Source organism: Brienomyrus brachyistius, chromosome 21 (assembly GCF_023856365.1).
Source record: "Brienomyrus brachyistius isolate T26 chromosome 21, BBRACH_0.4, whole genome shotgun sequence".
Lineage (NCBI taxonomy): Eukaryota > Metazoa > Chordata > Actinopteri > Osteoglossiformes > Mormyridae > Brienomyrus > Brienomyrus brachyistius.
In genome coordinates, this window is record NC_064553.1 from 7,124,313 (window position 1) to 7,138,460 (window position 14,148).

The following is a 14,148-nucleotide window of genomic DNA, read 5'->3' on the forward strand; positions in this document are numbered from 1 at the left end:
TCCAAAGTGATGTACAGTTCCTGGAGAAATTTGGGAAGTTAAGGACCACGCTCAAGAGCCCAATGGTGACATCACTCTGCCAACCCTGGGATCTGAACCAGTGACCTTCCGATCACAGACGCAGCATCCTGACCCACTGAGCGATAGTATCATTGTGTTAAAAATGAACTACTGTAACATAAATATAGCTTTTTAAGGTTTATTTCTGAGAGTGACTGGCAGGTGTTCAGCTCGGTATATTGACATTATCTTGATGACATAATCCCTCAAACGGGAAGGCAACAGGAGTAATGGAGTGACTTGGGTTACAGCAAAGAGACCAACCTTCCTTTTTTCACTTTAGGAGAGCTCAGAAAGTAGGAGAAGCTGCCAGAAGCTAGCCTACTGCTCGACAATATTCCAGAAAAAATACGAGGAGAATAAGAAGGTGTGGAGAACAGACAATGTCAGTTTTTTTAGTACAGAAGGCACTTCAGTTAGACATTCATGGGATAGTCAGTAACACACGGGACAGGTTACAGCACAAAACAGATACAAGAATGTGCAAGTTGTATAAGACTGCATGGGCACCTGAATCTGATCAGAGTTAAGAGTAAAATGTCTCTATGGACAGATTAATGAAAATTAATCAAAGATCAATTTTCGTTTTTTAATAAAACTGCTGCAGCGATCAGCAGAAGCAAGCATTTCATTCGGACAAAATCTAAGCATAAAAACTATGCTGTATTATCAAAACAGACAGAAATGTTATAAATTCAACATACTTTAGCACTAAGAAATGTCATACTTTCTGGAAAAAAAAAAAGAAATGTTCAATAAATAATTCAATGCTACTGCTATAAGAGGAAGGTTCCGGTATCATTCAGTACTTCCATGAGAAATTTAGGTATAGCACAAATAATACTCTAACAAAACATCTGGTTAAGACTGAAATGATAACTCAGGCTGGCTGGTGTTCTTACCTGGGAAGGACCCTCTCAGACTGTAGGCTTTCGTTGTCCCTGAGATTGAGGGAAGCCAGAGACAGACTTGAGACTGAATGAACACGAGGCCGTGAACCTGTATGCAGGACAAACGCCATCACATCAGAACTGAGGGTTTGCTGCACACCTGTGGCACCTTGCAGCAGCACCACTGTTTCGGCACCATTGACTATGACGGTTTGAAAAATTGTAAAAGATTCAGGATTGGGTAAATATGCACAATTTTCACTAGTGCTTCCCCTCCAAAAACACATCATCACATGTCAATCTCATGTAAGCCCAGGTCTGAATAAATAATTAAGCCTTCTCCTGCTGTGCTAGACTGCTGATGATATGGGATATTGCTATTCTGTGTACTGTATGAGAAGCAGTTCTGAATTAAACACAAAACTATATACGAATGTATTAAAAAAACACTAAATGCTTGAGGGTTTTGACAATATTTGGACATCAGCTGAATATTTATTAGTAAAGGTAACAATGTAATTGAAGAACAGAATGATCAAGAAAATGGCTTGAATATTTGCACACTGACAAATGCTCACTTGAAGTGAGTGTTATTAATCAAGTGTACAGTAAAAGACTGGCCGACAGCAGGGGCAGTAGGAGGAACTGAATGACATCCTTGACGTGTTTACCTGCAGTAGCCTTGGCACTAGGCTTGGGAGACTCCATGACGTCTCTGTGTATGGATTTGGGGCGGGGCTTCTTCTGCTTGGCACTGAGGGAGCGCGGTTTAATTACACTGTCCATGTCCTCCATCAGCTTAAGCTGCTTCCTCCTGAGATACTCCTGCTTTATAAACTCCTTCCGCGCCTTCTCGTCCTCCTTCTTCTGCTTCTCCTCTTCCGCTTTCATTCTGATGGGAAACGATGACGGTATTCATAATAATAATAACTGATACTTTGTGGATCCCCATGGGGAAATTCTCTTTACTCCTGCCCATACCTTGTTCTCTGTAGGTGAGAGCAAGCTGGCCATGAAGGACAGCCACCCATAGCAACACCCAGGGGGCTGGGGGTTAAGGGCCTTAGTCTGGGACCCACAGATGTACCAAGGCTGAGCTCGAACCGGGGACCTTCTGATCACAGGCTTAGCCCTTTGAGCAACTCACTGCCCTTTTGGACTAAGCTATATAGCTGCACAATAATTCCAAATATACCTCAGTGCAACAAAATGCATACATGCATATCATGCACAGTGCATACATACTGTTGCACTGAGGTATATTTGGAATTATGGAGCCTTTGTTTATTGGAGTGATGTGTAATAGATATGGTTCCAGGGTAGTACAAGTCCTAAATAGCCAAGTCTGCAGCAAAGAAGGCGAAGACTTGGAGTTTCACAAGTTAGAATCTCAGTGCATAAATGCTTGTTGTGAGCATTTAAATAATGTTCTGTGTACAAAAGACTACATTATTGATGGCACCGTTCTTCCAAATTACTGTGAAGAAATCAGCTTCATATTGTTTACATTTGTACAAATGCACATTATCTGTTGTCTGATGCAGTATAAACATTGATATGATATATACAATGTATCCTTAAGAATCATCCACCCAGTCAACCATCTTCCATCCCAGTTCAGGGTTGGGAGGAGTAAGTGTGAGGTCATACAGGAAGTGATGCAGAGGAAGTGTGAGGGGCTCACCTTGCCATTTCCTTCTTCTGCTCCTGCTCGGCCTCCTGCTGCTGCCTTTTCTGCTGCGTCTCCCTCTCTCTCCTTAGCCTCTTCTCCAGCAGCGCTGCTCTCTTCTGAGCAATGTCTTCCTCGCCCTTCATGTCATCCTGGAAACAGCAACACCCAGAGGCATAACAGCTTCACTGTGACTTGTCAAGACTTTCCTCGTGAAACATGATGCTTTCATCTGTGATTACTGATGCTTGCAAGCAAATTAACCCAAACCCTTTCTGTCAGATGCCAAACTACAGATTTCTTTGCAGTGCAAAATGTGTAAGTTACCCATGTACAATTTTTGAGTCTTGTCATCTAGCAAACTTCTGCAGAAAATCTTTTGCTTGTAACTTTTATTTAATTATTCATAAACTAGAATTATGACCTGAATCAGAGCCTTGCTGACTGTATTTTCTCAATATTCTGACAGTTTCCTCCCTTTAAGTACACAACTCATTAATCAGATGTAAAAAGTGGGTATGATAATTCATAAAAATGTTATATAAGAGAAGCCAAAGGAATGTAAATGAAAATTTCAGTTGCAACCTGACATGTCTTGTGTTTTGAATCCTAGCACATTGTATCATGATCCCAGGGCACTGTGACCATATATAATTGTTCATATCTTTACCTTGAAAAAGAAGCCACAGCACATTTTCTGTTCTTCCTTGGGGACCTCTTTGCCAGCTCCACTTTCATCCTTTTCCAGTCCCTGGCTGTCCAGTGGTTTGAGAACAGATAGTGGCACCTCTATCAAGTTCTTGGCAGTGGGACCAGTAGATCCGGTGGGATGTGCAGATGATATGACAGTGAAGGTCTCTGTAACCGGTTGGGTTAACACCTCAGATACTTTGGATTCCCTGGGTTTGCTCCCTTCTCTTAGACCCACCGCTGAGCTTCGGTCCTGTTCTTTCTGCTTTGTTTCTTTGGTTGGGGCAGGAGCTGGGTCCACAGCCTTGGTCGCCTGCGCTGGTGACTCCAGTGCCGGCTGTTCATTTTTGGTGCCTCGTGTGCTTTCTTCAGGCTTGGGGTCTGGTCCTCTCGTGGGCCTGGAGTCGTGACCTAAGTATGTATAGGAGGTGGTCTGGGTCTGGCTGGGAGAGAACTTTCGCAGTCTGGGAAGGCTGTCGACCGACTGTGGGGTATTGAGCATCCGATTGAAGGGGGTGATCTTCAGCTCACTCGGCCGAGGCGTCCGAGGGGTCCTGGAGTGAAATGATGCCGATTTCCTCTTTAAGGTTGCTGGAGAGCGGTGGGTAGGTCGAGGAGACCCAGCAGAAGACAACACAGGAGACATAGACCCCACGGAGCGAGTGGAATGGCGGAGATCTTGCACTTGTTTCTGTGGAGAAGGTTGGGATGGGGAGATGACCCACGACTGCTGCTCCCTCATCTGCATGATGACCTCCTGCTGCTGGGCCAGTCTCTGCATCTCTCCTTGCAGGAAGTTAAGCGAGGTATTGAGTTTCTCGATGGACTTGGTGTACTCCGCCATATCCACCTCGCCGGTGCTCTCATCGCTGGAGGACTTCATCCACGTGACCTGGCTTCGGTCCGTGTCTTCACCATCCAGTTTACCCTTCACAGGCTGTTGGCTGCCATCAGCAGGTGGTTTGTTGGACAGGTTATCACCGGATGATGAGTTACCCTCCCCAGCTCCTGCTTCATCCTTGAGTGGTGAGGTGGCAGCCCCCTTCTTCCTCACCACATTCAGGAAGGCTGTCCTGCCCATCTTCTGCCTGTGTCTGGTAAAAGCCTCTTCTACTTTCTTCTTCTGTGCTTCAATGGCCCTCCGTTTCTCCTCCAGCTTCATCTTCAGATGGACCATTTCTGAGGCTAGCATTTGGGTAGGGTCTCGGGGAGACTGACGCATGGGACTCTCCTGAGCCATCTGAGCCCATGCCACCATGTGTGGGATATTAAACTCAGAGCTTTCGGGGGTGGTCTTGGGAGAGCTGCTGCTGGTGCTCCGTCCCTCCACATGGTTCAGCTTTTTAAACTTCTGCTCAGCAAAGCTGGTCATCTTGACACCAGAACTAGAGGAGGCTGTACTTTCGGTATGGGACCTCGCACTCATTGAACTGGAGCAAGGACTCGTCATCTCTCGAGCCTTACTGACCCTGAGCTCAAAGTCATGGTCCATGTCTGAGTCCAAGCTGACTGTGTAGTCCTTCAAGGATGAGTCCTCATCCAGGGTCTCCTGGATGTCTTCAGTGCGTACATGGATTCCTGTGTCCACCTCTGTTGAAACTGAGTCTGCGTCTGCTTCAGCACCTCGTGCTTTGGGGCACGAATTCCCCGTCTCAAGGCCATGAAGAAAAAACCCATTATCTATAGCCTCCGCCTGAATGCTGCCTTGTGGCCTTTCAGAATCATGGATGATCTTCAGGGCCTCCTCCATGCTGGGCATGGGAAGGTTCCCATGATCATCTGAGACTTGGCCATTCAATAATCCCTTGTTATCCTTGGGTAGAGACCTTTCAGGCTGTCGTTCAGTGTCGCTACCTACTAGGTTCACTGGAAATTCCTCCTCCTCAATGCCTTCTCTCTCACTCTGCCCATTCACAGGCTGGAAGGAAAGATTCCTCTTCATGTTCTTGGACACGTGATTCACTTTGAAGCCCAGCCCATCTGTGCTGATGGACCTGGTCATGCCTCGGTTGGAGACCGTGGAGCTCTTTACAGTGTCCTCCTTATCAAAAGGAATGTCAAAAGATATCCCATGTGCAGATGATCTATCAGACGGAGGGACAGAGAAAACGGAACAGTTCAAGATCGTGGCGTCACTTTAGCAAACAGCATTATTCACCTAGACATCTGACGCGCACATTTTGTTCACTGACCGTTTTTCCTTAGGCCACGTGCCCACACAGCCGTCCATGTAAGACAATGAGGTTGATCGTTTTATTATACCTAACATTGCACAACAATTGCACAAATCAGAAAAATCAAACATACACATAACAGTCATAGAAAACATAGGTAATACTTAAAGTGCACAAACATCTCAAAGAGAACGGGGAGATGTCAAATGTCAGTAGTTCAGTAATTGTCTCTTACCTGAAGTGGAAGTCTGAGGCTGGGCTTTAAGAGGCGAGCTTGCAGTGAGAAGGAGACAGAGGCTTTTCTCATTTGTGGAAGTGCACTTTAGTCATGTAGTAACTCATTATAGATATATAGCGATGCATATAGTGGAAGCTAAACTGACCTTGGGTGTTGTGGAGGTGGGGGATTCTCCATAAAGCTTCTGTTGGTGGCATTAGAGATGGGCACTGAGGGTATTCCTCTCAAAGATGATGGTTCTAGCACTGGAAGCAGACCAAACTTCGATTAGATGCACTTACAAAGTCATGGCGTCTTCGAAAGCTATCATGCTGCGTAAAAGTGTGTCCATTTGTTTCGGCGAATCCATACCTTCAGAGCGCAGCACCTGGGGCCGCACAAACGAGGGCTTCACGACTTCGAACCACCAGAACAGCTCTGCCATGAACACCAGGTAGTTGTTCTGGAGCAGAATAGAGTGAAGAGGAATTAAGGTCAGGGCACAAAGCATCCACCCGTCCATCTTCTGTAACTCCATAACAAACTCACAACCCTGGAGGCATAAGATTGCACTGCAACTCACTGCACCACCTTGATGCAGTGAGTAGCCAACAAACCAACAGCACGTATATATACCATGATAAGAGTGGTGGGTCTAGAACAGGGGTGACCAATCTTTTTCAGAAAGGGCTGCAGTGTATGCAGGTTTTTGCTGCGACTCCATAATTAGATTATTAATTAGAAGGCTGATTGGCTGAAGAGTCCTCAGACCTGGGTTTGAACAGCTGACCAGAAGGTTATCCCAAAAACCTGCATACACACCGGCCCTTTGCGGATAAGTTTGCCCACCCCTGGTCTAGATATTACTGTAGTAATGTTGTCGAAGGAAACCTTCCAAGAGGAACTTGAGAGGAGAAGAGCTGTATGCCTAATGTGGTCACCACTAGAGGTCTCCATTTGCTACATTAAATAAACCCTTCTTAGCACAATTGTTACTGCATACCCGTACTGTATGCGGTTTGCTTTGTTATAATTTCTTCTTAAGCACAAGGGCAAAAAACCAAAGTTAGTCATGCAAACAGTCTTCTGAATTTATGCTTGACCCAGAGAAAAAAGAATGATGCAACTAGAAAGTGATTTTAGAATATGATTGTGCAGCGTGTGTTTTTTTATTTATGAGTTTTGATACCTCCCTCATGAATAAGAGGAGTACACTCCTGTGTGAAAGATCTAGGACAGTATAATCTAGGATGATGTAGGACAGCAAATCAATCAACCAGATACAACTACATTTCGTGTCTGTCATGCACTATAAAAAACACGTGATAACCCTTTTCTGCCACATATTTAGAATTTGAATTTTGTGATTGTCATTGTTGACACACCGCAGCACACAATTCACAATGAAATGTGTCCTCTGCATTTAACCCATATGTGACAATGTGACATAGTAGGGGGCAGCTAATTCAGCCCCCCGGGGAGCAGTGCTTGGGGCGGGACCATGCTCAGGGTACATCAGTGGTAAACTTCTGGAAAAAAAATTCTTTGGATTTGATGGATTTTAAGAGAAAATAAATCAGACCAACGTTTCATTGAGCAGTTCAAATAACTGACCAAATTCTGCTTAAATTCTGGACATCGAAATATGTTTACTAATGTGAAATTGGATTCTCCTTTGCCAAAAAAAAAAAAAAAAACTTGAACACTGTTGTCAAGGAGTGAATTTCATGATTTATGTACAAGAATTGCACCTTTAAAATAATCAAAACAATCTTCAGTAGTTCACCTCTTTAGTTAACGAAATGTTTTTTCTTTCATAGACATTTGAACCAAGTATTCTTAAGATGACTGGGTAGGAGGTATGTCATCAAGACACACATGTTAACTGCGGGGATCAGGGTCTTCAATGGAGATCCAGGAAGAAATGTTTCCTTTCTGCAATGCAACCAATCAGAGCATCCGTGATGTAAGCAGATTCCTCATATGGTTTCTGTTTATAGCAGCGAGGCTTAATGATCTATTTTTCAACAATGAGGCCATTTAGACCTCCAGCTGTATGTGTGATTGTAACCAAGAGTCAAGTCTACCACAGTTTATGCTGAACCAGGGTATCCATCATGGAGTCCGTAACTTTCAACGTGTAAGACATGTGTTATGGATTGCGTGAAATACTCGTAGCTTTTATGACACGGTTATTACTCACAGCTGTACTTTGAGTGGGATTCTGAATCGGATACTGTTTCATGATTGGCAACGGCGGCTGGGCGTGTCCCCCAGGAAAACCACTTTCCCTTAAGCTTTGATGGAGCTTTTGGGTAAACAAAAGCTTTATATAAAAGAAAACTAGATGGAAAAGGGTATGAAGAAGCTACATTAAGTTCAGAGGTCTGTTAATGAGAATATTACAACACCGATGAGACAGGGCTCCAATTCTGAGTTAGAATTAGAATGTTGACATGCATTATGACTCTTACCACAAGCATTTGCATGATTAAACCATTGTGTCACCAATAGCATGCAATAGAATAAAAGACTCAAAAAGAACCACATTTTTCTTTTAGAAATGTCCTTAAAAAATAAGATCGACTATTTTTGATATAAATGCTTCACTCTGTAGCAAATTGCACCGACAAAAGTTTTTCCCAGGATACGATCTGACAACGTCTACAAACTACCCATATCTGCTACAAATCAGCCAATGTGTGCCTGAGTGCTGCCGGGCTAAGAGGTTCTCCTACTCAGATCCCCTACAACCCAAATTTTTTCCTTGGCTACAAAAGGCTTAGGGACAAGAGTAGGTTTTTTTTTTTTTTTTTTTTTTTACAGAAACACTCTGACTGCCTCACACCCAAATCTCAATTTGAGCAGAAGCCAGGCCTTCACAGTTGGGGGGGGGGTGAGATGGGTGAAGCAGGGGGGCAGATCATTCAAAGGAATAGACAAGGCAGCCAACTCCCATTTCCATCTCAATGGACGAGAGCCGGGGTTCATTTGTCCACAGCACTTGTGTGTCCAAGCTTCGCTTATCTACAGCCGTCTCCACAGTGAGCTGCCTGACTGGAGACTTTCATTCCACGCCTAACGAGAGAATTTCTTCAGTCTAGAGCCTCATTATAGTAGCATTGCCTAGATGCTGGAACTATAATGAGAGTCTCCAGTTGACTGTAATATAATGACATACACAGCTAACTGGGGCTTCTTGCATCCAGTCAGTGCATAATTTCACCCGGCTGTGAAGCACAAAAACAGAACTTGGAAAACTGAATACTTTTTGCAGTATGACCATGTTAAGAAGTTGTGTATCCTATTAGAACCCTTTACACAAAATCATTTTCACTCCCTCCACCTCACAGGCAGAGGTAACTGCTAAGAAGCCATGTCAGACATACAACTGAGATGAATGCAAGTTCTGCTCAACTATTGTGTCAAAAATGAACAGCAAGACTCAAGTGTTATTAGCTGTGATAGAAAAACCCTCTGCAGGAAATGTAGGTTAGGGACCATCTTGAAAACAGAATGATGAAACTGTTGATGACTCATTGAGGAAGAAAATACCAAGGCTTTCCTCCTGGCAAAAAACATTTACTGCAGGCTTAGTGGTTCTAGGAACCCATGACTCATGACTCACTGGCCAGAGCAGCACTATCAAGGTTAGAGCTCCTCTACAAATGCAACATCCAGACTCATAAACCCAAACCTCCAAGCTTGAGGATCTCTCATTAACACATCCCTGTGTGAGGATGCCAAGCTCACCTTAATGGACGAGGAGGCGTAGACCATGTCTTCGAGGGTAAAGTGGCAGCATCGGTCCAGGTTATCCCCACAGAAGTCCTGAATCAGCTGGAGGTTGTACAAACTGTCCGCCAATGACATGGCCTCCTTCAGGCATATGTCTGTTAGGCAGGAGGGCAAGACATACCCCGTAATGTCATCACTACTTAGGAGACAAGGTTTTTCCTCTCAATACTATAAACACTTGCAAGACACAAAGAAACTAACCAAACAAATATCTGCTGCATGGTAAAACTACACTCTTCTCAATGGTACTCTAGTCAACCAGATTACAAGCCAGATGGCACCTTGCTGAAAATACCATACAGGATAATTTCCAGAAGCACACAAACACCTCTCATACACCTGCCATGTAACGACTAGCCTTCGTCTACTTGTATTCTGGGAAATTTCATTAATGGCTAAGTGACAAGATTAATCTCATCCCTACTTACCATCTACAGTGAAGGATTATTTAGCTGTAGTAAGATAGACGCCCGACTGTGATTAGCACCGAAAAACACGTTTCTGCAAATTTCCATGAAACGTGTTATCCCTACAGAGAGATCCTTATTGTCTATTGGACCACATTACTATTTTAGGAAAATCTGTGGGATGCGTTAATTTCGCAAAACGGTCGATACTATTTATTTTAAGTACTTGTCCAAAGTGACAAATGGCTTATATCTATTTCTAGGTTTTCCAAGTGCAGTAGACATCCTGGCGACCATGACAGCAGACTGCAACTCAACGCTCCACTTACTCAGTCCATACCAGTAAGGCAGCTACTTGCTGCCCTCCTGGTCGACAGAAGCAATGTCGTACCTTCCAGCTTGACAAGGTCCGGGCAGTAGAAGTGGAGGAGTACGGCTATGGCACAGCCATCCGCGGTGTCCTTCAGCAGGTTGTCCACCAGGGGGAGACATGGAGCTTGTCTGCATATCGCCTGCTCTTTCCTGTACCGAGCCTGTGCAGTGACAAACGCCTGGTGAGAACACACTCAAAAGCGAGCCCCCGTCACAGTCAGCGAACCCTACACGCTTACAGCACACACATATACATAACTACAGACAAGTTTAGCTCGGGAAGTAGCTCCGGAAACAGAAGGATTCAATTGGACAGACAAACCAGGGCAAAGCCACATGCAGAATATATGCTACTGGTGCATTTTGGGATTGCAGGCACTTCTTTTGATGTCATGCAGCTACTGGACCAGTTTTGATTTGCGCTGTAAGTCCACCTTGGAAGAAACTTATGTACTGAGACCTACAGCAGGAGATTCCGTTCCAGGCCCGTCATCCTCCTCGCCCGTGCGCTTAGACCCAGCAATAAAAAATACTAAATGCAATAGGGCTTAGTTTCAATAAATACCATGGCTCTGCTGTATAACTGCTGGTGTGGTTAAATAACTACATTTTGCTGATTCAACTCCGTGTGTGTGGCTGGTGTGTGTTAAATCACTCACGTTATTCATGTCCCGGTTTATTAGATTAATGGTGGTCCAATCATTCACCGCCACCAGATGCAACTGAATGAAACCCACACACCCCTTTCTGCGAATCACGGAGGCCATGATGTAATATTTAATAGCACATATTGGGTCAAGTGCCAGCAAACACATTTGCATTGTGATATGCATCACCCCCGGGAGGCCCAAATTAAAGTAACCGTTCTCAGTGCAGTCAGCAAGGTTCTTCCATACTCATATGCGGTATTATCTCCAAACTCCAATTATGTCCTTGACAAAAGCATATTAAAACACAAAGGTTAACTGAGAAGGCTGAAGTGGAGTGAGTGCTTCCGAAAAATGAGAATGGAACATTGACTGGGCCAGCACTGTTCTGGATTGGGAAGCATAAATTATTTATTACTGGTGACATAAAATTCATTACATGTTGTCAAACTTAGGGTGGAATCCATATAAACCATGCAACACATAAGCAGTTATAGGAGTTGGCTGGAGAGCCTGATGTTAAGATTTTAATATTTTATTCATATAATTGAAAAGTGAAGTCACTCATTTTTAAAAATCCTGTAGCAAAAACACCTGACACTCACGGACGTCAATTATAAGACTGTCTCTAACACTCATGGGAGTTTTGCTTACACGAAAATGTTCTGAGGACAGAATGGAAAAAAAAGATTGTTTCAGAGAGAGAACCAATCAGATTGTATAGGAGGTGGGTCCAAGCAACTTCAGGACGCGGGACTAACCAATCAGATGTCTTTCCCTGCTCTCTGAACAATTTTGTGTAAATAAAACCTCCATAAGGGTTTCTAACACACACTGATGCAAAATTCAAAGTTAATGATCCAGAATGCTAGTGGCTGTAGGGTTGCTTACAACCCCCATAGAAATCATATCGCAAATATGTCTTGGTATACCTCGGAAGGGATAAGTGGCACAGACTAGGGTTTAAACATAGTTCTTGGGGTTGGAATTGCCTCTATGCCCTGATCTAGGACATGCATACCCTCACCTAAGGTTAATAGGTATTTCTTAATCTACAATTGATTCTAGATCAGAATTCAGGAGCAACTTCACCCTTTTCTCCCCCAGGTGAAATGAGTGCTCATGTCTATGGTAGGCTGCATGCTTCTCAAACACAAAGGAGAGATGATGCAATGGAATGGTGTGTGTGGTGGGGGGGGGGGGGGGGGGTCGTGTGCAGAGAAGCAGTTTGGTGAACTTACGGGAACCAGTTTCCAATACCATTTGATTGGAGACTTCATCCCAGCAAGAAAGTGGTGCAAAAAAATTGAAAAACAAATAAAACAATTTCAAACAAATGTGATAGAAAGAATAGGAAGAACCATCAGCATGAAATGAACAAGCCAGTCTAGGTCTGGGCATTTGAGAAGAGCCCCGCCCACAAAGCCACGCCCCCCATGTTTAACCCAGCCAATCTACATTTGTGTTCCAAAACCTTCACAAGGCATTTCATTTTCAGTTCATTACAAAGGCTTTACCTGGTACAAACGGGGGACTACAGCAAAAATTTGACCTGCATGGGGCGGCCTGAGGACTGAATTGAGAAACACTGAACCACAGTACAGTCTAACATCCCAAATAGTGGTTTCTTCAACATTAGATGGTTTCCACCCATGAGAAAACCTGAATGTGCTGTTTCCATAGGCCTGTGCTGCAAGCTCTGTGTAGAGAACTTTAAAGGCCATCTATAAATACAAGGTAGTTTCATAAACTAGGTCTATAAAAATATGCATTATTGTTGGAATTACTGGAAAGTGCAGAAAGGAAAGTCCAGACACACAGAAATGTCAAATGAGGTGCATAGGGGTTAAATTCAAAATTCAATGAAGAGCTAAATATATTTACACTGTCTGAAAAGCAATTCCACTTTGTTCTTGATTTTGAATGCCTTCAGTTCTAAGACAATGCCTTTTAGACATGGCTGAACGTTTGGCTGGTGATAACAGGGAAAGCTTCAGTTTGGTGTTAGTCCAAAACCAATCAGATCAATGTTTTGTGACTGATGAGATGACTGGTAATGAAAGATCTTTGGCCACAGCCAATCACATTTACCGGAGCGTGCTGAGATGCATTATTAACTTTTTTTTTCCCCTTTACACCAATCATATACCTCCTACTGTACTAGCACACCTGGCGTGTGAGTGGACGTCGGCTTTAAAACAAGCTGTGGTTTGTTCATGAGTCATTCATGTTTTAGTCGCTTAACTTCTGATGAGGCAAGGGCACAAACATTGGGTACTTGCTGCAAAGTGCCTAAAGAGGTTCCAGTGATTAAGTGACAAATTGTACAACTCTTGCATAAAGGCCATCCTCAACTTCTGGCTTCAGTACAAAAACCAAAAAAAGGTCGCCGTCAATGGCATTCTGAGGTCTATGCCTTTTGTTTCATGTTAGCGTCACAAGGACAGACAAGTCATTAATGCACTCAGTACTGAGGCCCAGAGCAGCGATGAATTCTACTGTGAAAGGCAATGGGGAGGTGAGCTGCTCAGCGGGTTAGGACATTGTGCCTGTGATCGGAAAGTCGCTGGTTTAAATCCCGCGGTCGGCAGAGTGATTTCACCGTTAAGGCCCCCAGCAAGGCCCATAACCCCCCCCCCAATTTCCCCAGGGACTGTCTGACCCCGCTTTTCTCAACTGTATGTCGCTTTGGATAAAAGAGAAAGCTAAATAAATAAATGTAAAAATACACAGAGAGTGAGAATAAACATCGAAACTTCCAAAAATACCCCCCTATCCTGGACGGCCCAAAAGGGTACACAAGTACCAAAATGGGCTCATGTTGGGTTTCTTCTTATATCTGCATGTATCAGGTCACGAATTTCAGCTCCCGAGAGGGTCGGAGCGGGACAAGGACGGCACGTGTCCTGACGCAGACTGGCTCCTTACAATAGAGACCGCCCATGAGGCAGTGGCGGTAACTATTAAAGGCCCCGACGTCTGCGGTTCTTCTGCCACGGTTCGTAGGTGGCACGAGGCTCTGTAATGAACTAGCCGCTGCAAATACCTGCAGTGATCCTGAGTGCCCACAAGGTGGTGCTAATTCCTCTTTGCAGAGACGCGGTGTCTGTCGCGTGGCTACTGTGCCAGTGAGGGTGGGGTAGGGGTACGTGCGGCCAGAGTTGTGCTTTTTGACACAGAAGGCCCTGTCTAGACTGTTATATCATTCTGAGGATCAACAAGCC

The 14,148-nt window shown here is 44.2% G+C and overlaps 1 protein-coding gene across 3 annotated transcripts in view; it reads right to left on the reverse strand.

The window, feature by feature from the left end:
- The window catches only part of LOC125716623 (calmodulin-regulated spectrin-associated protein 2-like), a 39,535-nt gene that overhangs the window by 4,516 nt on the left and 20,871 nt on the right, over positions 1 to 14,148 (reverse strand). Inside the window, exons 5-16 of one of the 3 annotated variants that reach the window (XM_048989119.1) lie at positions 12,166 to 12,198; positions 10,297 to 10,438; positions 9,454 to 9,593; positions 6,073 to 6,163; positions 5,867 to 5,966; positions 5,719 to 5,756; positions 5,502 to 5,571; positions 3,290 to 5,393; positions 2,635 to 2,771; positions 1,622 to 1,842; positions 963 to 1,059; positions 325 to 384 (exon numbers count right to left, since the gene is read on the reverse strand). In XM_048989119.1, coding sequence (XP_048845076.1) covers positions 325 to 384; positions 963 to 1,059; positions 1,622 to 1,842; positions 2,635 to 2,771; positions 3,290 to 5,393; positions 5,502 to 5,571; positions 5,719 to 5,756; positions 5,867 to 5,966; positions 6,073 to 6,163; positions 9,454 to 9,593; positions 10,297 to 10,438; positions 12,166 to 12,198 — 3,233 coding nt within the window. The remainder of the gene's footprint in view (positions 1 to 324; positions 385 to 962; positions 1,060 to 1,621; positions 1,843 to 2,634; positions 2,772 to 3,289; positions 5,394 to 5,501; positions 5,572 to 5,718; positions 5,757 to 5,866; positions 5,967 to 6,072; positions 6,164 to 9,453; positions 9,594 to 10,296; positions 10,439 to 12,165; positions 12,199 to 14,148) is intronic. The other 2 variants (XM_048989120.1, XM_048989121.1) reach the window with 2 other exon arrangements.